This window comes from Botryllus schlosseri, chromosome 4, assembly GCF_051294905.1.
Source record: "Botryllus schlosseri isolate E-star chromosome 4, Bs_hap1, whole genome shotgun sequence".
Taxonomy (NCBI): domain Eukaryota; kingdom Metazoa; phylum Chordata; class Ascidiacea; order Stolidobranchia; family Styelidae; genus Botryllus; species Botryllus schlosseri.
In genome coordinates, this window is record NC_137239.1 from 18,017,688 (window position 1) to 18,038,089 (window position 20,402).

The following is a 20,402-nucleotide window of genomic DNA, read 5'->3' on the forward strand; positions in this document are numbered from 1 at the left end:
TTATGCAATGGAGAGATTCGAAAATTTTCTTTCTCAACCAACGATTCACTTGATTCAAGATAACTTAGTAACCATAAGTACATTAATAACTGACCTGAATAAAGTTTGTCGCCATTCGCCACACGACATTTCAATCTCGCAGAAAATAGGTAAATCCTCTCCAAATCCTAATCCGTTCCGAAAAAAATGTCTAATCCAAATCCAATCCAAATCCGCCAAAATTTCACAAATCCTGTTTTTTCAAAACCTAATCCTAATCCATGCTCATCTCTGCTATCTAAACACAGAAAACGCGGAAATGGCCGGCCCATAAAACGCGGAAACTGCGGAAAAAGGGGGAAACATCGATTCCTAAAGTGCTGAAACCATGGAAAACTGAAACAGAGGAAAACGCAGATCAGTTGGTCATGGTCATTGACCATTATACATCACATAGTAGGCACTAAAACGAGGAAACAGCGGATAATGCGGAACGCGGTACCGGCGGCTTCGTATCGGCAAAAGCTAATTATGGTCGGAAAATTATACTTATGAAGTAAACGAGGGTAAAAATGCGATCAATGTCCATTGTAGTCACCCAGCTCGACCTAGCAGAGAGTAACTTGAGAACTGCATAGGACCTACATCAAATACCTACAAAACGGAGGAGGGTTGGTGCGATGACATGCAAAATAAGGTCAGTCGTGGCATGCAAAATAAGGTCAGGCACATGCAAAATAAGGTCCGTCGCGACATGCAAAATGAGGTCAGTCCGCGCATAAATCCAAATCTTACTTCAATTACAAATCCAACTCTTTTTCTTATAAAAAATAAATTAAAAATATCTTTCCTATATTAGTAGCCTATACTTTCAACATTGAAATTCCGTATCTATATCCTAAATCTTAAGATGTTTCAATCTAAAGATAGCCATATGAATATTTCAATTACGAGGTCAGTCGCATGTTGAATATTATTATCAGCCCGCGCATAAATCCAAATCTATACTTCAATTACGAATCCAACTCTTTTTCTTATGAAAAATAAATTTAAAATATCTTTCCTATGTAGTACTTTCATGATCGACATTCCTCATCTATATCCTAAATCTGAAGAAGATTCAACATAACATAATCAGACGATTATTACGATTACGAGGTGAGTCGCATGCAGAATATTATCAGTCCGCGTATAAATCCAAATATTTTCTTCAAATCCAACTTTTTTCTTATGCCACTGACCTTATTCTGCAATCTGCATGTAGCGACTAACCGTATTTCACATGCGACTGACCTTATTTCGCATGCGACTGACTTTATTCTGCATGTAGCGACTTACCTTATTTTGCATGTGACTGATCTATTTTGCATGTAGCGACTAACCTTATTTTGCATGTGACTGACCTTATTTTGCATGCGACTGACTTTATTCTGCATGTAGCGACTTACCTTATTTTGCATGTGACTCACCTTATTTTGCACGTGACTGACCTTACTCTGCATGTAGCGACTGACCTTATTTTGCATGTGACTGACCTTATTTTGCATGTCGCATAAGGTCAGTCGCCAAATGTACAATAAGGTCCGTCACATGCAGCATAAGGTCACTCGCATAGGAAAAACGTTGAAGTACAGATTCAGATTTATGCGCGGTCTGACGTTTTTCATGTGACTCGATCTGCATGAAATAGCGACTGATTTTATTGTGTACATCAACGCTGCTTATATTGAAACATCTTCAGATTTGGGATGTAAGTGAGGACTCTTACTTTAATGTTGAAATTACTATAGGCAACATATTTTACATTTGATTTTTCATAAGAAAATGGTTGGATTTGAAAGTTGATTTTTGGTAGGCCTACATATTTGATATGCGCTGACCGACCTTTCTACATACGACTCACCTCGTAATCGTAATAATTGTCTGATTATATTTTGTTGAAACTTCTTCAGATTTGGGATGTAGTTGAGGAATGTGAATCATGAAAGTACTATATAGAAAAGATATTTTAAATTTATTTTTCATAAGAAAAAGAGTTGGATTTGTAATTGCTATGATTGAAGTATGGATTTGGATTTATGCGCGGACTGATAATAATATTCCACATGCGACTGACCTCGTAATCAAGTGATCGTCTGGTTATCTTTTGATTGAAACATCTCAAGATTTACGATGTAGATAAGGAATTTCGATGTTGAAAATGTGCTACTATAGGAAAGATATTTTGCATATATTTTTCATGACAAAAAGAGTTGGATTTGTAATTGAAGTATAGATTTGGGTTTATGCCTTGGCTGACCTTATTTTGCATGTTTTTGACCTTATTCTGCATGTCATCGCATCAACCCAGTAGACAAAACGCGGTCACTGACCATCATAGACGCTCAACCTGGCCTCGTAGAACAGATCTAGAAAACGCGGAAATTGCGGGACACCCAAATTTTTGAGTAGGCCTATAAGGAAACTTAGGCCTCACAAGCGACCGAGAACTGACGCAATAGTTGAAAATTAAACTTATGAAGTATCTGCGGATCAATCATTACGTTACTGACCCAATAGTCGCAAACCTGAGGTGGCGGAAAATATATCTGAAAACGCGGAAACTGCAGGACACCAATTTTCGAGTAAGGTGAATTAGGCCTCATAAATGGCAGAGTACTGTCGTAATAGTTGAAAATTGAAATTAGTAAGTATCTGAGAGTCAGACCATAGTGTCCTATATGGTATCGACACAAGCAAATCTCACGCCTCAGTGAAATTGTATCACGTCACAATTTCCATTTGGCTACAGGCAATTAATTTGACGGTCATTTTTGACCGGCTTGCCGAGCATTGAATTTGGTAAAACGGGTATCAATCAAAAGCTGACTCTGCACTAATTGCGAAAATATAAACTTAATTCCGCTCTTGGCCCTGGAACTCCCACAATCAGCCTCCAGTTTTTCATTGTTATGGAGATTGGCATTGGGACGCAACAATGCTGTCTGGCTCTTTTTCTCATGAGCTACTCTCTCGTTTCGCCATAAGGCGAATCATGCCTCATAAAGTATCCGAGGTTGAAACATTTGGTCACTGAGACACTCAACCTGGCCTCGCGGAAAATATGTAGAAAACGAGGAAACTGCGGAAAACCCCAATTTTCGGTATACCAAAATTTTCAAATAACAGAGTTTTTTCTGTGTTCCCTTGGGCTGACAGCTAAGTTTCAAATGTCAGAATAAGCCGTTGCCACATGTATTCTTCGGCTGTGTTAATTTAATATATCTCACATGACGTTCTAACATTTTAACCCCCATCGCCCCCTTGTTTCTCAAATTTGCCCACTGGGGCTGATATCACTCTCGTCGGGAACCTCTGATCTATAGAAGATCACTTTAGTGGGTAGATGTGCATGTGCATTGTGCAAGTGTGAATATTCTTCGGTATACCGTGAATGCCAGACTAGAATAATTTACACTTGCATTCGGAAATCACGGCATAATTGGCCCGGTGTTTGTTTGTTTTATTAACCCAATCGGCGCTTATCAATACTTATGTCATTTGCGCACGCACAGTAATTTCATAAGTTCGTGTCTTTTGAGATCTTTTCCATTTTCTTGCGTACTTTTTTCTGGTCTCTGCTACCATCTTTCTTTAGTTCGGTTCTGTCTTCCTTCTGGGCTTTCGAAGGCGCTGTATTTACCGCGGGATCGGCGACTAGGAGCCCAGATCAACCTCCGACACAGAGAAACATGACAGAGCCGAGACTCGAACCTGCAACCATTAGTGACGTGGCGGTGTAGCATAGAACACTGCGCCACTCGCTTCCCAAACTTGCCCGGTGTAATGTATATTCGTGTCCTGCTATTCTTCCTTCACATCAGCGACGTAGGAGAGTTGGAGCCTAGATGAACTTTAGACGTCTCGACACTCCAGAACGTTCTACTGTCGAGGAATGAACTGCCAACTCCCACCAACAAGTCGACCAACGAACCTACCGACCAACCGACCAACCAATCCCTTTGGCAGCGACTCTTCTCCATCCAGGGTTGCATTTAAAACAAACGGTGTTTTAAAACACTTTGCTTAAGACATGTTTCAAACAGTGTTTTAAACAAAAGCCTAAAATAACTAAATTGCGTTTATTCAACTTGTAAAATCAAGTCATAATTGTGTAAATACTTTCCAAAAAACATGTTGTAAGAGCCTACGGACAATTACCACCATATATAGCCGACGTATATCGATATGGGATGGTTGGAACCCTCAAAATAGTCGGTTCAATAGCAATAGTACAGATATTTCGTCGAAGGAGCTACATTTAGCCTATATTTTCAATTGTCAATGTGAATACACTATGACGTCAGAATTGAATATTCGTCACGTCACGACTTAAAAAACAAACAAACAAAATAAAATAAAAAATATTTTTTAAGAAAAGGGTCTTGTTTTAGACTTGTTTGTTTTAAATTGATTTTTGTTTTAAATGCAACCTTTTCTCCGTCCAAGCTATTTCTATTGAACGTTTAAATTACATGTATCTAAAGCTGGTAAAATTGCGAAGAATAATAATGCGTACCACGGTGAAACGAATTATTGAAATGATCAAATCATCAACCGGTAGTATCATCAACTCTTATAATATTTGAAGGTCAAGTCATAAAATACATGCATACATTCACCCACCCCACGCCCAGCGCAGAGAAATGACCGACGGACGTCTAACTCTAGCATTGCGTGATGATAAGGGCAATCACGAATATAGAAATTCATATCGCTGGTATATACGACTCCCCATCATTTAAAATTGATGCTCGATTATAACAACTTATCAATAAAATCCATATTTCCTCCGATTACAGTACTCAAGTTGGTGCGGTTCTATATGTATTCGGTACAATTTGAGTCTCCCGCAGTTCCCGCGTTTTCTATATAGATCATATTTACCACGAGGGCAGGTTGTGCCTTGCGCGAATGTGCGTATAATGGTTAGTGACCGAATGTTTGACCCTCAGATACTTCATAATTCCCATTTTAAACGATTACGGAAGCTCTCTGTCATTTATGAGGCCTGAATCACCTTATATAGGATGTCCCGCAGTTTCCGCGTTTTCCAGATATTTTTCCGCGAGGCCAGGTTGGGCGTGTAAAATGGTTAGTGACCGAATATTCCACCCTCAGATACTTCATAAGTTCAATTTTTACCTTTATACGACAGTCCTCTGCCATTTGAGGCATAATTTGCCTTATACTCGAAAATTTGTGTCTCACAGTTTCACGTTTTCTATATATATATATATATAGATATATATTCCGCCTGGGTCTATTCAGCGTCTATTAGGTTCAGTGACCGAATGTTTAACCCTCAGATACTTCATAAGTACGATTTTTAACTATCACGACAGTTCGCGGACGTTTGTGAGGTTAAATCTGCCTTATACTCGAAAATTAGGGTGTATCGCGGTGTCCGCGTTTTCAAGGTATTCTCCGCGAGGACAGGGTGAGCGTGTATAATCGTTAGCGAACGAATGTCTGACTCTCAGATACCTGATAATTTAAATTTTCAACTATTACGACAGTTTTCTACCATTTATGAGGCCTAATTCGCCTTACTCGAAAATTGATGTCCCGCAGTTTTCGCGTTTTCCAGATATATTCCGTATACATTTTAATAATATATTCATATTACAACTATATTAAAACCCGAAGCTTTTCGAGCCAACACTCTTCAGGGGTAATCGTCGGCATAAAGAGAATTTCAAAAACTTGCATATAACTACATTGCATATAGCCAATTGTGACGTCATAGAAACAAAATAACATCAAGTGCAGACAAACCGCGAGCGCAGCTAGTGGCCAATTTTTAGCTGAAGCAAACGTTCCTTCTGCTGGCACATTCCGCCAGGCTATGTTCAGCGTATATAAGGGTCAGTGACGTAATGTTTAATCCTCAGATACCTCATAAGTTTAATTTTCAACTATTGCGACAATTCTCGGTCGTTGGTGAGGCCTAAGTTTCGTTATAGGTCTGTTCGAAAATTATAGGGTGTCCCGCAGTTTCCGCGTTTTCTAGATATTTTCCACGAGGCCAGGTTGAGCGTCTATGACGGTCAGTGACCGCGTGTTGTAGGTATTTAACGCAGGGCCAGTTTTTGATTCTCTCTGCTAGGTCGAGCTGGGCGACCTTGATGGACATTGATCGAATTTTTACTCTCGTTTACATCATAAGTTTAATTTTCCAACCATAATTAGCTCTTGCCGATACGAGACTTCGTCCTCTTTCACTGTTTCGTCGTTAGACTCTATAGTTCATTCTATGAGATAAACAAATGTCAATGACCGACTGCCCCGCGTTTTCCTCTGTTTCAGTGCTTTAGGAATCGAGGTTTTCCGCTTTTTCCGTAGTTTCCGCGTTTTAGGGGCCATTTCCGCTAATTCCGCGTTTTCCGCTTTCCCTCCTTTTAGGGTTACCCGTCGTCCTGGCCAGAGATGAGCGGATTTGGAGTTTCTATGTCCTAATCCAATCCAAACCCGAAGCTTCAAATTATAATCCAAATCCTAATCCAAAAGTTTTGTATATTCAAATCCGTGTCCAATCCTAATCCGATTCTAACCCGAAATTCAGAAAAAATGCTAATTTATGCAAGGCAGGAATTGGAAGTTTTTCTTTCACAACTTACCAACAATCTTGATTTAAGATAACTTAGTATAGGGCCGCACCTCTCATGTTCATTGGCACCGAGTGGCACCGATTGGCACCAGAAGTATACATTGAACTTCAATATTGCCAGCAAACAGGTGCTACTGTTAAACGTTCTTTTCTCTATTCTTGCTACTTCGTAAAAGACAGTTCTAACAAAAAAAAGTAAAAAAGTACTACAATTCTAATATTATGTGCAACAATGCGTAATTAAAATACTTAATGGGAAATATTCATCATAACTAAGGTTTTTAATATCTAGAAAATGTCGAAATTTTCATTTTTTAGTGCAAAATCTTCCATTTTTAGGTCAAAAATAATCTTCGTATTCATGACAAATCCACGAAGCAACCCCTGTATCACGGTCAGCCGAATATAAGTTTGAAATCTAAATCGACAGTTCTGTACAAAGCGATATCGGTCAATCGGTTTGTTGCACATGATCTTGAATCTTGAACAGGAAAAGTATAGTCTCAAACCATCGTTATGTAACGGTGAGTCCTTTTACACCCGCGACGAAACCCAAAACCTCATATATATTGTATGGTTTTACCGATATAACGAAATACAACGACCATTTTTCCGATCACAAAAACCACGGCATAAAATCAGACCAGCTCGTAAATCGTGACGTCATTCGGTGAGGCAAGAATTTCGAGGAGCCTATATATCGCATTCAACCTGCGTCAAAGGTACAAAGTAAACAAAACACTATACTGTCGGATGAGAATCGATCATTACGATGTTTAACCTACAGTCCGCTATATTTCGTGATGCACTCGCAGTCGATTGTTGTTGTTGTTGTTGTATTGTATTGTGGTGCTCGGCAGCAATGATCTTGTGCATCAGGTCAATTCTATTTGCATTATTCAGTTAAAGGTCTCTTCCGGTCAGCAAAACAAATTCGATTGCTGGGGAGATCGTGGCGGGATAGGTCAGGAAGTTTTCCGAATTTCTGATCGATTAATTCATCTTTGAGAGATTTAATTAATATTGATATATTCTTTTTCTTTTAATATAGCATTAGATTCCGAGCCCCAGAGTACAGATGCGAACAGCGAAGGAAAATGATGCACCCCATATAGAAATACCAACTTGGAATCATGTGCTACTCACAAAAGGAATTTGTTTCTGATATGTTTGGGAGATTCCAATATCTTACCCAAGAAATATAAGCATGCGACAAAGTGACAAATAACAATTGACCCGCCCGAAGATGCATCATCATAACTTGCCCTAAATGTTAGAAAACACCCTCCATCACTTTTCGTATGGGCTTGCGAAGACGCTGTGTTCACAGCGGCATCGCCGGTGAGGAGTCCAGATAAACGCACATGCAGTTACTTCATTACGACTATACCATGGAATGCGACCGTGAATAGCAAAACGGTTGCCCATCCCTGTTTTAGGCCGACCATATCATAGTCGAGGTAGGTCTACATAACTTCAGTATACAATTGAATAGTATTTTCATATTGAGATAAACCCGAATATATTAGGCCGACACTTGTAACGGGTTATCGTCAGCATTATAGTAGAGATTTCAAAAGAACATTGTATAATGTATAATAACAGTCGCGTATCACCAAATATGACGTAACAGGCATGAACTTTCGAGTAACCGAGTCGAGCAGATGGCTTGGGCTCAATGTACTGATATACGAAGTCCTTTTTGATGGCAAAAAAGGCAGTCGCCTCGGTAATTTTACACATAATTTGGATTATCCGTTTAATGTTTGCCAATAGCGAGATTCACGACAGTTGCATGCTCTGATGCGAGCTTCATGACACGAATAAAGGACGAGCGTGATACGCATGTATTAATAAATCTGGGGAAATGAATTGAAAATTGCTGAATAATAAGAAATGTCAACACTGTTCTAATTGTTCTAATTGCAGGAAATTGTATCGTCAATAGGGGATTTTGGAGTTCGTAACGGAAACCACTCATCTCTGAGGTCACCTTGTTGCATCATAGTCGTTTGAAGATATATAGGCCTACCTACGTTGATGCATCCAATGCATTTCAAAACGTGAGACAGTACTTTCCTTTTTCATTTCATGTACCGCGAGGAAATTTAGAAAAAAGGTCCGAGGAAGGGGCAACGGAGCTGATTTATAGACAAAATGCATTTGAGGCATAGGCATTATCAGACATCCCATGTCTATCCCTCTCTTCAGAGTCTTCTGCGAAACTTCATCTCCGTGTAGCGCAGGGTGTAGATTTTGGAAGGAGAATAATCCCACCACCAAATTCCTTTATTGTCAGATTTGTTAAAGTTTCCATTCAGATTGCTTGAGCCGCAGTTGCTATACCACCAAGCTCCTTCCCATTCTGAAGCGCAATTCACTGGTGACGAGCTATCATTATCGGCGTCTTTCGTCGTGAATTGTCGATTTGATGCGAGACCATCCATAGTTGCATTCCCGGAATATCCGGATATATTAAGTCTGTAGTTGTCCATACCAGGTCCAATTTGAAAATTGCTGAAGAAAATTAATTGCGGGGTGAAATGGTATTCGTAACAGAGACCGCTCAGCTCAGATATCATATTGTTACATCACAGTACACATAGATGTCTATTCACCCCAATATACATGTTTCCTAACACGTGGTCACATTGTTTCATTTTGTTTGCCATTATATTCCAACAATTATTACTCATATTTCTAGATCTCTGTATATTTGATGCATTAAAATACATCTTGCCTGTATTTAGCCACCCAGTGAGTTCCAGCATCTCTCGTGATCATGTTGATTTCCAATTCCATATTTCCTTCCTTTGTCATTTCATGCAATTTCTCGAGTCCTGGAGACAAACATTTTCAAAGGCAAAAACTCGTCGGTTCCGAATCAAACTACTTCGCCACACAAATTGAAGTAATCAAATTAAATTAAAAACTTTCCTACCCAGCCAGAAATCTCGTTCACTATTCCCGAATCCTTTCACGTAGTCATCCCAACCTCGGTAGAAATCCACGTCTCCGTTCATTATTCGCTGGAAAACCTGCAACGGAGTTCAGCAAACAATCTATTCTTTCAGAAAGCTCATGAATCCTCTTATCTGGATGTGTCTGTTCGAGGCTATATAGTTTGAATTTTTATGGTGACTATGCCTTATTGCGAACTTTTGTTCATCTTGAAACAATAAACTATATCAATAAGTGCACAGTTCTGTCTTGGAAAGATTTCAAATTCTACTTACAGTCCATTGCTTATCTGCGGGCCATTTTTTCTTCTCATCTTCTGCCCTCAATTGAAGTTGCTTCATTGTCTCCGACATAATTTCCGGGCCCTTCATTAAACGTATACGCAAATTAGAAAAGCCGCCCGATGATAGATCGCACTGACAAAGAATGGAAAGAGCAAGAAAGAGCCGCGATAAAGGAACTGTGACATCGCGCACTATATGTGCAGTTTAAGAGACCGCAACTGGTCGTTCGGCAACCTTCTATCTGTTCATTACATCGCATGAATGTAATGTGTGACATTGTGTGTGTGTTTTTCAGATGAAAATATGATCTGACGATTATTGATTATTGAAAAAAACAGATGTTCCTTGGAACAGTTTGTTTGTTTGATATTCATGGTGTTTCAACTACATTGGTCATTTTACGCCAGGCCGATAGGCTATGTATTTTTATTCCGTATTTACCAACTTGTAGCTCGGCCTAGGCTTTTATAAGACACCGCTTGCGCAGATCACGGGGCGAGGAGGAGCCTAGATAAACCTCAAACACTTGGGTAGGAATTCTGGAGTCGACCTCGGTCGGACTCGAACCCACGGCCCATCGAACAGTATGGGTTTCCCGAGCTAGTCTCAGAGCTTCCCTACGTCAAGACACACAGTGAACTGCATATGCGTTGTGATGATGCGCGATTAGGGTGGAGTGAAAAATGGAAAATTTTGAATTTCAAAACGGACACTTGATATGTGGTGCCAAATTGAAAAAAAATAATTTCTATAATAATTTTGGGCTCGTGCACCCTCTAGTGGTCGTGCAATTGCACCGAACGAGCCAAAAATAGCTAATTTTGCTATATATTGAATACCGCTTATGACAGAAAGCTGGATTTGGGCTTAAAAGATGCGGAAGCAACAAGTTTCTATCTCACTTCCACAGGACTTTGTCTTAAAAATGAACAGAAAAAAAGTTACAAGCAAATTATTGATTTTTAGGCTGTTTTTAGGTAAAATTAGGCACTGAAACAGGCGCTATTATGCCACAAGGTTGTAGTGATTGATCTTATGACTGACAACTCTATATTAAAAGCACATAAATTGCAAATCCATATTGAAAACACAAAAACATCAATTCTATATTGAAAAAAGATATGTTTCGAATATGGTTTCACTACCAGAGTATTAGTATGCACAAACGTTAAAATCTTGTTTCGTAATAAAGGATTTCATCTGCTTTCGAGATTTCAGTTTTTTGTGTGATGAGGCCATCTCTACGTTCAAATCCCGACACATGGGCAATCGGCATATGCTTCGGTCACTACTTTAACGTCTCTTTCCACTGCCTGGTTGTGCCAAGGATGATTGATCCTTAATGGTGATGACCTGACATTTTCCAGCTCGAGATATGAAAAGTTTTTGATTACTGGTGGCTGTTCCGCATCTTTTAGATGCAAGTTAACAATTTGGTGGTATGATTTGGCCTTGATGTATATAATTGGGATTTTATACAATCTGATTCTAGTGTCAACGTTGTTTTTAGGTTTCGGTTCATTAACATATCCTCCTTCTAAATCGTCAATTGGAATCTGATATTCTATTTGGTCTGCTCATAGTTGTAGTCTTGCAAGTGTTCTGAGGCCTTCATCATCATCACCGAGCATTCCCAGATGGGCAAAACATGCATTTTGTTGTAGCAAAGATAGTGCAAGGTTACGAATTGTGTATTAGAAAGCTTTTGTAACATGGGAAACTATGTTGCAGAAGTTTTTAGCACCATCAACAATGGAATTGTACCTTTTTATTTCAAACCATGACGGAAAATGAACCTCAATGCAGAATTTAGCAAGATAGTTAAGATTGCTTGATGGATGACTCTGTCGCACATAACAACTCAATATTCGGCATGTTCTATGTGGGACTGAATCACCCATAATTGTGCCTTTTTATTTCAAACCATGACAGAAAATAAACCTCCATGCAAAATTGAGTAAGATAGTTCAGATTACCTGATGAATGACTTTGTCCCTCATAGAACATGCCAAATTTTGACGTTCTATACATAGCATACATGTGCGACAAAGTCATCCATCAAGCAATCTGAACTATCTTGCTTAATTCTGCATGGAGTTTTATTTTCCGTCATGGCTTGAAATAAAAAGTCACAATTGTTGATGGTGCTAAAACTTGTGCAACATAGTTTCCCCATATTACACAGCTTTCTGATACACGAATTCGCAACCTTGCACTACCTTTGCTACAACGAAAAGCATATTTTGCACATCCGGATAATGTTTTTTGAGAATGCTCGGTGATGATGATAAAGGCTTCGGAAGACTTGCAAGATTACAACTATGAGCAGATCAAACAGAATACCAGATTCCAATTAGCGACATTGAAGGAGGATATGTTAATGAAACGAAACCTAAAAACAACGTTGACACTAGAATCAGATTGTTTAAAATCCCAATTAGATACATCAAGGCCAAATCATACCACTAAATTGTCAACTTCAATCTAAAAGATATGGAACAGCCACCGGCAATCAAAAACTCGCCATATCTCGAGATGGAGAATCTAAGGTCATCTCCTCAAACATCCCTGGCACAACCAGGCAGTGGAAAGAGACGTTAAAGTGGTGACCTAATCATCTGTCCATGTGTCGGGATTTAACCGTAGAGATGGCTTAATCAGCGAAAAACTGAAGTCTCAAAAACAGATGAAATCCTTTATTACGAAACAAGATTTTAACGTTTGTGCATGCTAATACTCTTGTAGTGAAACCAAATTCGAAATCTATCTTTTTTCAATATAGAATTGATGTGTTTGTGTTTTCAATTTGGATTTGCAATTTATGTGCTTTTAATATAGAGTTGTCAGTCATAAGATCAATCACTGCACGCTTTTGGCCTCGTACCTTGCTTCAGTGCGTAATTTTACCGAAAAATGGTCTAAAGATCAAAAATTTGCTCGTAACTTTTTTTCTGTTCATTTTTAAGACGAAGTTCTGTGGAAGTGAGATAGAAACTTGTTGCTTCCGCATCTTTTGAGCCCAAAATCAGCCATCTAGCGGAAGCGGTCATCAATATATAGCAAAATTAGCTATTTTTGGCTCGTTCGGTGCAATTGCACGACCACTAGAGGGTGCACGAGCCCAAAATTATTACAGAAATTATTTTTTTTCAATTTGGCACCACATATCAAGTGTCCGTTTTGAAATTCAAAATTTTTCATTTTTCACTCCACCCTAATGCGCGATCATTGGTTGCACGAGGTAATTAGTGGGGATGATGTGAACGTGGAAAATATGGAAAATATATTTGGTATAATTCAAACATCTATGGTCGCACTACTGTGTCACTTCCGAACCAGCGGGTCCCCGGACGTAAGGTCAACCCGACTGGCGATTCAATAATAATGAACCAAATTCCAACGTCAGTGTTTACAATTAAAATATAACCCACATGATGCCTGTTTATATGCTTTATAATCAAGTATTCAAGTGAAAAGCAAGGGCACGAGGTAACATTTTGGAATCAGTTGATTGATCCGGCCCGCGACGCAATTTGAGTTTGACACCCCTGGTGTACATTGATATATCACTTGGAATTAGCAATATGACGTCACGTGACGTCATGAGGTTCACATTCGTGTTCACACAGAAACTTTCAAAAAGGTTCGCGTTCACACGAACCTGAACCTTCCAGAGGTTTACACCATCCCTAGTAGACCCGATGAGTATAGTCGAATTGTGACTTTTGTGGCGGTACGTCGTGATGTGCAGTGGTGTACGCAGTGGAGATTGGGGTTCCAAATCAAAAACTTGTCTATCTCCAACATGTATAAGCTTGTTTGTAATTAGGCAATTGGCGTCACACTCTTGCGTATCGACCTCACAATACGACGACACTGTCCAGTGTCCATTGTGAAAACTCGCATTTCTGGACTGATATCTGGTAGGGAACGGCAGAAGCCACACCGACTCGCAATAAATATTCGTTATTACAATGTTTTGTATGACAATAATACTTCAATGGCGTTGTTCTTGGTTACACTATGTGAATAAACAGCTCATTTTGTGCGTCAGTAATCCAATTAATGTATTAAGATGAATAGTTACATGTATATTTTGGTTTATGATGAATTTATGTTTTCATGACCCCTCTAAGGCTTGCAGATTGGCGTAAGTGTTACGCAGGTTACTGAAGGTTAAAAATCACTGGAATATGACCTTCGCGTTAGCGACGTAAAACTACTTGAATACCAACCCCACAATCTCCCATTGAGATCCATCTGCCGTTGACGGATCTCCTCATGCAAAATTGTGCTGAAAAATGGCAAATTTGCAGCTGATTTAAATTAGTACACGCAAATCCACGTACCTGATGAACGAAGGTAGATCACGAATTCGAACAACAAAAGAATCCAAATCTTGAGCGACATTTTCAGAAGCAATCGACAGGCTACTGAACTGAATAAGATGACGGTTGTGGCTAAGTGAATGACTATATTGCGATCGACTTTACCTGAACCGCACTAGCAAATACCTTTCCTAGTTCCGTGTTCACCAATTTATTACGAAATTGAATTTTTTATTTTTCCTTTTTCCCTTCAATCGCAATACGTTATAGCAAGCACAATTTGCTGCATTACTGTGTCGATATTTATTGTAAGGAAGTCAGCACGCCGATATGGTTTATTAAATACGTGGCACCGCGTTCGACAATGCTCGATGAAGCACCAGATCAAACATTCGACCAAAGCAAGGAAACGGTGACTCTCGAGCAAAATATAACTATTTGGGTATTTTTCACCACCATGACATCGCAATAATTTTAGTGATGCTCGTTTGTTTTGCCTAGACATTGGGTAGGCCTATTATATCAACAATTTTACAGGAAGATAAATATGCAACTTACTCGATGAAACTAATAACATTGAAATTACGTGTAAGGTAAATAAAGTTTAACCATAGGGGTCATAATCCATGGCTGGCGGCTGGCTCGAGCGTTCGACGAAACCATTTGATAATGTACATGTACGTACGTATATGCATATTCAAATTATAAAATTATTTTCAGTTTTGCAACAGTGGACAAGATCGCAATAATTTCACCTCATACGCTCACCCGATTAGTCTTTTATATTAATTATAATTTATTATGAATTATAATTATAAAATATAGCAGTAGCGCTAGCACCGATGGAGGGCTGACTGATAGCAACGAATCGGTCTTATGGACTGAAGCGACAATATCCACTGTCAGTCGCAAACACGCCGCCAACAGCAGTGCCGTGTGACTTTCTCTTGTTGGGTGCTCAGCATTATTGAATATCTACTGCGTGCTGAGATAAGCTACCCGTATACTCCTTAATTAAGTTGCGCTCACATATTTGGATACATCCAAATAAAGCTAGTTTTTAATTGTATTGACAGGTAGTGCAATGATCATAACCAATGTCTCATCCGCTTTGGAAGTATTGCTTTCGGAAAGATTGATAGGCTGCAGTGTTTTTCAGCTTTACGCAAGAAGAGATCACGGAACGATGAGAGAATAAATGGCGTTACAAGATTTTTATCAGGCTACACAAATTCCTCCAGATATTCAACGAAATCACATAATTCAATTGTAAATAAATCTGACTTACGCTCGTCACAGGCAGACGTTAGCCCGCCGTGCACACTGCACAGTGCACACGCCTCCTCCAAATCGTCATTATACCGCTATACTTATCGTCATTGCAAACGTATTGCAGTTGGTGATTGAAATTGTTATTTGTAATGAATTGGTGCGCACGGAACTAATAATGGCATGCTGTTGCACGCGTGAAGGTTGCTCGCATGTTACTTTCGTCATCATGATAAAAGGCGTTGGTTTTGAATCAATGACTGTACGGGCGAAAATGCAATAAACCGCTATACACCACGTAGAATATTTTAGTCGCCACAGAACCATGTTAAGAGTGACTCTATCACTCCGATAACAACAGGGTTACGATGGACAAAATTCTGCCACCGGAAGAAATCAAATTGAATTCAAAGCCTTCCTACTGAGCCAGAAATCTCCACCACAATTCCCGAATCCTTTCACGTAATCATTCCAACCTCGGTTGAAGACACCGCCTCCGCAACACAATTCAGCAAATGCCAAAGTTTCAGATAGCTCTCAAATTCTCTTCTCCGAGTCCGCGTTCGAGGTTGGGGTACAAAATTGCGTGCCACCTAAACCCGATTTGAATTTTTCTTCGTTTTAAAACGAGCTTTCTCATGATGACGTTGCAAAAGATTGGCCTCTGAAAGATTCCAAATTCTTCTGACATTCCATTTCGTGTGTCCAGTACATGTATTATTCTTCGTGTCTCGCTCATTGGCTATAATACTACACACAGTGACCTCAGATATATACAAACTACCCACAGGATATTGCGCTAAGCGCGACAAAATTATATTGTTACAAGAAATTCGACAAATATTACATGCATCTATAGAGATCACTTTGGTGCCGTCCCGACCCAAAATGATACCCTTCGCGACCCATGTTTGTTTCATGACCCATACCTTAAGAACCCCTGCCTTAAAGGGGGCAAAAATTGCATTACAGTAACTTTGTCTAAATGTGAGAGTGCAATGATCGTAATTGCTAGGTTTACTATCCTCATGCTTCGGGTCATTCGATCCATTATCACGACTTATGATTATTGTTGAAAGAGAACAAAGTGTAGAAGAGAGAAGAAAGTAGAAGGTCAATTTTACGGTATTTTCCCCGCATATGTCGTAGGTTCAGTGTATGCCTGCCTCTACAGACCCCCGCTTTCGAACCACTCGTTTGATTACCTAATAACAGTGCGCAAATAATTCACTACGACTGTTGCGATATAAAGTTATTGTAAAAGCTACAATTAGCGGTGCGTCGTAACTCGTACGCCAAATAAATTCTTACGAATGTGTCTCATCGACAAACGTTAGGGATTTACTGTTGTTTAGTTGAATTGTTCAACGTCAGAAGAAGTTACAAATGTGAAATATTTTCAACCGCACTCAATCCGCACCGCAATTATTTTCATCCGCGCGAGTGACCATCCCACAGATGGAAAAGCACCGCAGTAGTCTTTGATATATAATTTATATACGCGGTATCAGTCGTTTAATATAAAATGTCGGGTAATCTTCTTCTCAATTACGAAAGTATTTCGCATACGTGTACTGTGACAATGCAAATGTAACAACACATGACGGTAGTTTCTATTGATGGTGTGAACCTAGGATATTTAGAGGTTCATGTTCACAAACGAACCTTGGTAGGTTCTGCACTGTGAACCTTTTTCATATATTACAATTTTCACTTCATTATAATCGCATCTTTGGTTGAAATTTATTGCATTTCAACTGCGGGCCACTCTATGCATTGCGCTGGTAGCATAAAAAATCAACACTAAACGAGCATGCAACTTGATAATCTCAAAAAATTTACTTGCTTTGTTACAAAAGTTTGCTCGAAATATCAAGCTTTCCGTTAGCGAATATTTAGTGACTCTCTGCTGTGAGCTTAACCCGCAATCACACAACATCGAGAGCGAAATTCACTAGGCCTACATATAGGTAGTCAGGGAATGATGCTTATTTGACCAATCAACGAAATTGATTTTGTTGTCTGACGTAAAAAATCTAGCAGGCGTACGATTTCATATGTATATTGTATCATGAAAACCAAATCCGTGCGATTGGGGTGTTGTCTACTGCTGTATAACTTGGTAATGGGGTAATATCGGTAGCAAGTATGAAAACCCGTTTTACACTCTGCTCAATATCAACGTAACAATCAGACGCCGTCCGGTCTGGCCTAGACCGTTAACGCGTAAGCTTATATTCCCTTACAAGTCCTCGTGGAAATTGTTGGCAAAGCGACGGAAGATAGTGATTTTATGATATTATTATATCATATGATTGACCCAGTTGATACATCGGGTGACGTTTAAAACGTCAATATGTACTTCAACATTGTGGCATTATGCGGGCCGAGTCGTCGCTATCGCTAGGTATCGTGTCCATTAATATATAGGCAATCACTTCATGATTTTTAGGGTTGGAATTAGCAATATGACGTTACGTGACGTCATGAGGTTCACGTTCGCGTTCACACAGAACCTTTCAAAAAGGTTCGCGTTCACACGAACCTGAACCTTTCAGAGGTTCACACCATCCCTAGACTAATTTCCAAACGTACATCGACCGCTGTTTCATTGCTACGCTTGCTGTTGCCGTCAACGTGAAGTTCTTCTCTCATGAATTATTATATGTTGAGCGATTATATGCTGTATGCCTCATCGACTTGTATGCTGTGCTGTGCAGCGTATACGCGCATATACAATAATTATAACTTATTATGTTCTGGTCATTATCTGTATGTTATGAAGTAGCGATTTAACCATCAGCGAAATATCATCAGTCAAATCTGAAAAACGAAAGTTCACAAAAGCTGTCGACGGCTTTCCATCGACTTCCTTTACTTTCATGCAAAATGTAGAGAATATTACCGACAGCTATCTACCGAACATTAATATTGCTTGTTACTTAAGAATGTTATAGTACGGCGTCGGAATCCACTCGCGAGATGTACTAAAGGTAAATTGAGATCACCCAAAATGAAATATTTGGACTTTGACATAGTCTGAATTGAAATAGATTGACAAACATGACTACCAACTTTCAACCCATACATATTTAGAGATTATGCGCATGTTGATTTGAAACAAGTGATGAAACCATACAACTCTATTCACGACTGAGTTTTCCGTTTGTCAAATAGAGTTTCAGTAAATAATTTCACTATACTATCATGATATTTTAATGTGTTACTACACACAATAGAATCAATCAATGAAAAAGCACCTGTTGTAAATATTTCTTACTTGCCAACCACTTGTACATACCGCGATCGAGTTGCGACACGATGAGTTAAATCGGAATATTTCAATCTATTTGTCGAAACCTTGAACAAGCTATCTGGTTATTTTTTCGTTGCAATTGAGTTAACGGAAATAGTATTACGTCTCGACATCTTACCATCTTACCATACTCCAAAGAGCCAACAAGGAAAAACCTTGTCAAGTAAATCGTTTGTAACTCACCCAATCAACTCAAACAGTATCAGTATGAAAACAGTCAAGCACACACGAGTCCATACAATCGCTACAATCTAAAATCCATAGCAAGTTTGGTTTTAGGCATATACCGCCAACTCGCCTTTTTTTGTTCAACTGTAAAAGTCGTTACTATTCTGCGAGACAAAGAAATTACTATGCGGTATATTTTGTAAGATAAAAGTAATTACTTCTCGGTGTCGGCGACTTGAGATTAACATAATATGTTTGAGTATGCGAGATTTGAAAGTCTGCCAACATAGTTGAGAATTCATTTCTTACAATCGAACGCAGGCGTTATATTGAAAATTACCATGATGTAAACATAAGGATTGACACATTGATTTGACATATGTAATAGTTGATCATGACTTGATTATTAAATTATTTGCGTTAATTAGACCCGGCGTTGTGGTAAAGATTATTGTGACAGCAACAAACTTTTCAGTACCATTGTTATTAACATATTGATTTGTAAACTATGTGTGTCTAAAATGTTCTCGATTGGAAAATTATTCAGCCTTGGTACAAACCACGCAGTGTATTGTGGATATCAGGAAATATTTTACAAATGTAATTGTCTGCAGTAAACAAGACTAAAGATGAAACAACAATTTCCTTTGTTGAACAATAACCGGTACAATACTTTATTGTCGGTGAGAATTGAAACACTTTTGCGCATTACCCGGTGTCAAGATATCACACTCGGTGAATTGACATACCACCATTTGATTAATGCTTAATCCGTTCGCATCATTTCACACACACTTTGATCATTAGAAAAAACAAATTGGAATATGTTTGCTAGGCACCACCTATTCAACTATACTTGAGTAATACAGAAACCTCTCAGCATTAATAAAATCGAAATGTGCGCTACACTGAAATCTACAAAATGTGTTTGTATTGCTGTTCGTAGTAGTGATATCGATTTGAACCTCCAGAATAATTGTCATCATCTAACCAAACTATTGAAATTCGTTGTCAATTTGTCTGATGTTCACTGAATGCGTACTAGAACTATTTGCGCAACGCACACGATCAGAGAAATTGGAAATTTTCCCATTGTCATTCATCAAAGTAAATGTCGTCACAATACTCACTAAAAAAACGATATACTTGTATGTGATTGAATCACCGGTAATTAACTAGCTAAATCAAACCCCTAAGAAATTTCACACACTCATTGGATATTAAACAGCGCCGCTTAATCGTTGTGGGTCGTTTTTTCTAAGTACAAATCATATCCACCCAACCGAAAACAATTTTCACTCACTTGGTTAATGAAGCCGAGGTCGACTTTCGATATTTTGTTTGCGAGAAATACTTTGCAATAAACACACTGGAGTGGTTGAGCTTTAACATCGTCAAGCTGTCGTTTGTATCGTTTAATTAACCGACATTTAGCGATTGGTGAACAT

General features: G+C 38.9%; 1 protein-coding gene across 2 annotated transcripts in view; it reads right to left on the reverse strand.

Moving 5' to 3' along the window:
* Positions 1-8,461: 8,461 nt before the first annotated feature.
* The window catches only part of LOC145437212 (ficolin-2-like), a 145,187-nt gene continuing 133,246 nt past the window's right edge, over positions 8,462-20,402 (reverse strand). The window contains exons 2-7 of one of the 2 annotated variants that reach the window (XM_080314405.1): positions 14,223-18,404; positions 14,109-14,167; positions 9,865-9,954; positions 9,570-9,666; positions 9,369-9,468; positions 8,462-9,145 (exon numbers count right to left, since the gene is read on the reverse strand). In XM_080314405.1, the coding sequence (XP_080170531.1) occupies positions 8,836-9,145; positions 9,369-9,468; positions 9,570-9,666; positions 9,865-9,954; positions 14,109-14,167; positions 14,223-14,283 (717 nt within the window). In that variant the 5' untranslated portion in view covers positions 14,284-18,404 and the 3' untranslated portion in view covers positions 8,462-8,835. Of the gene's footprint in view, positions 9,146-9,368; positions 9,469-9,569; positions 9,667-9,864; positions 9,955-14,108; positions 14,168-14,222; positions 18,405-20,402 lie in introns of those variants that run through there. The other variant, XR_013914615.1, reaches the window with a different exon arrangement.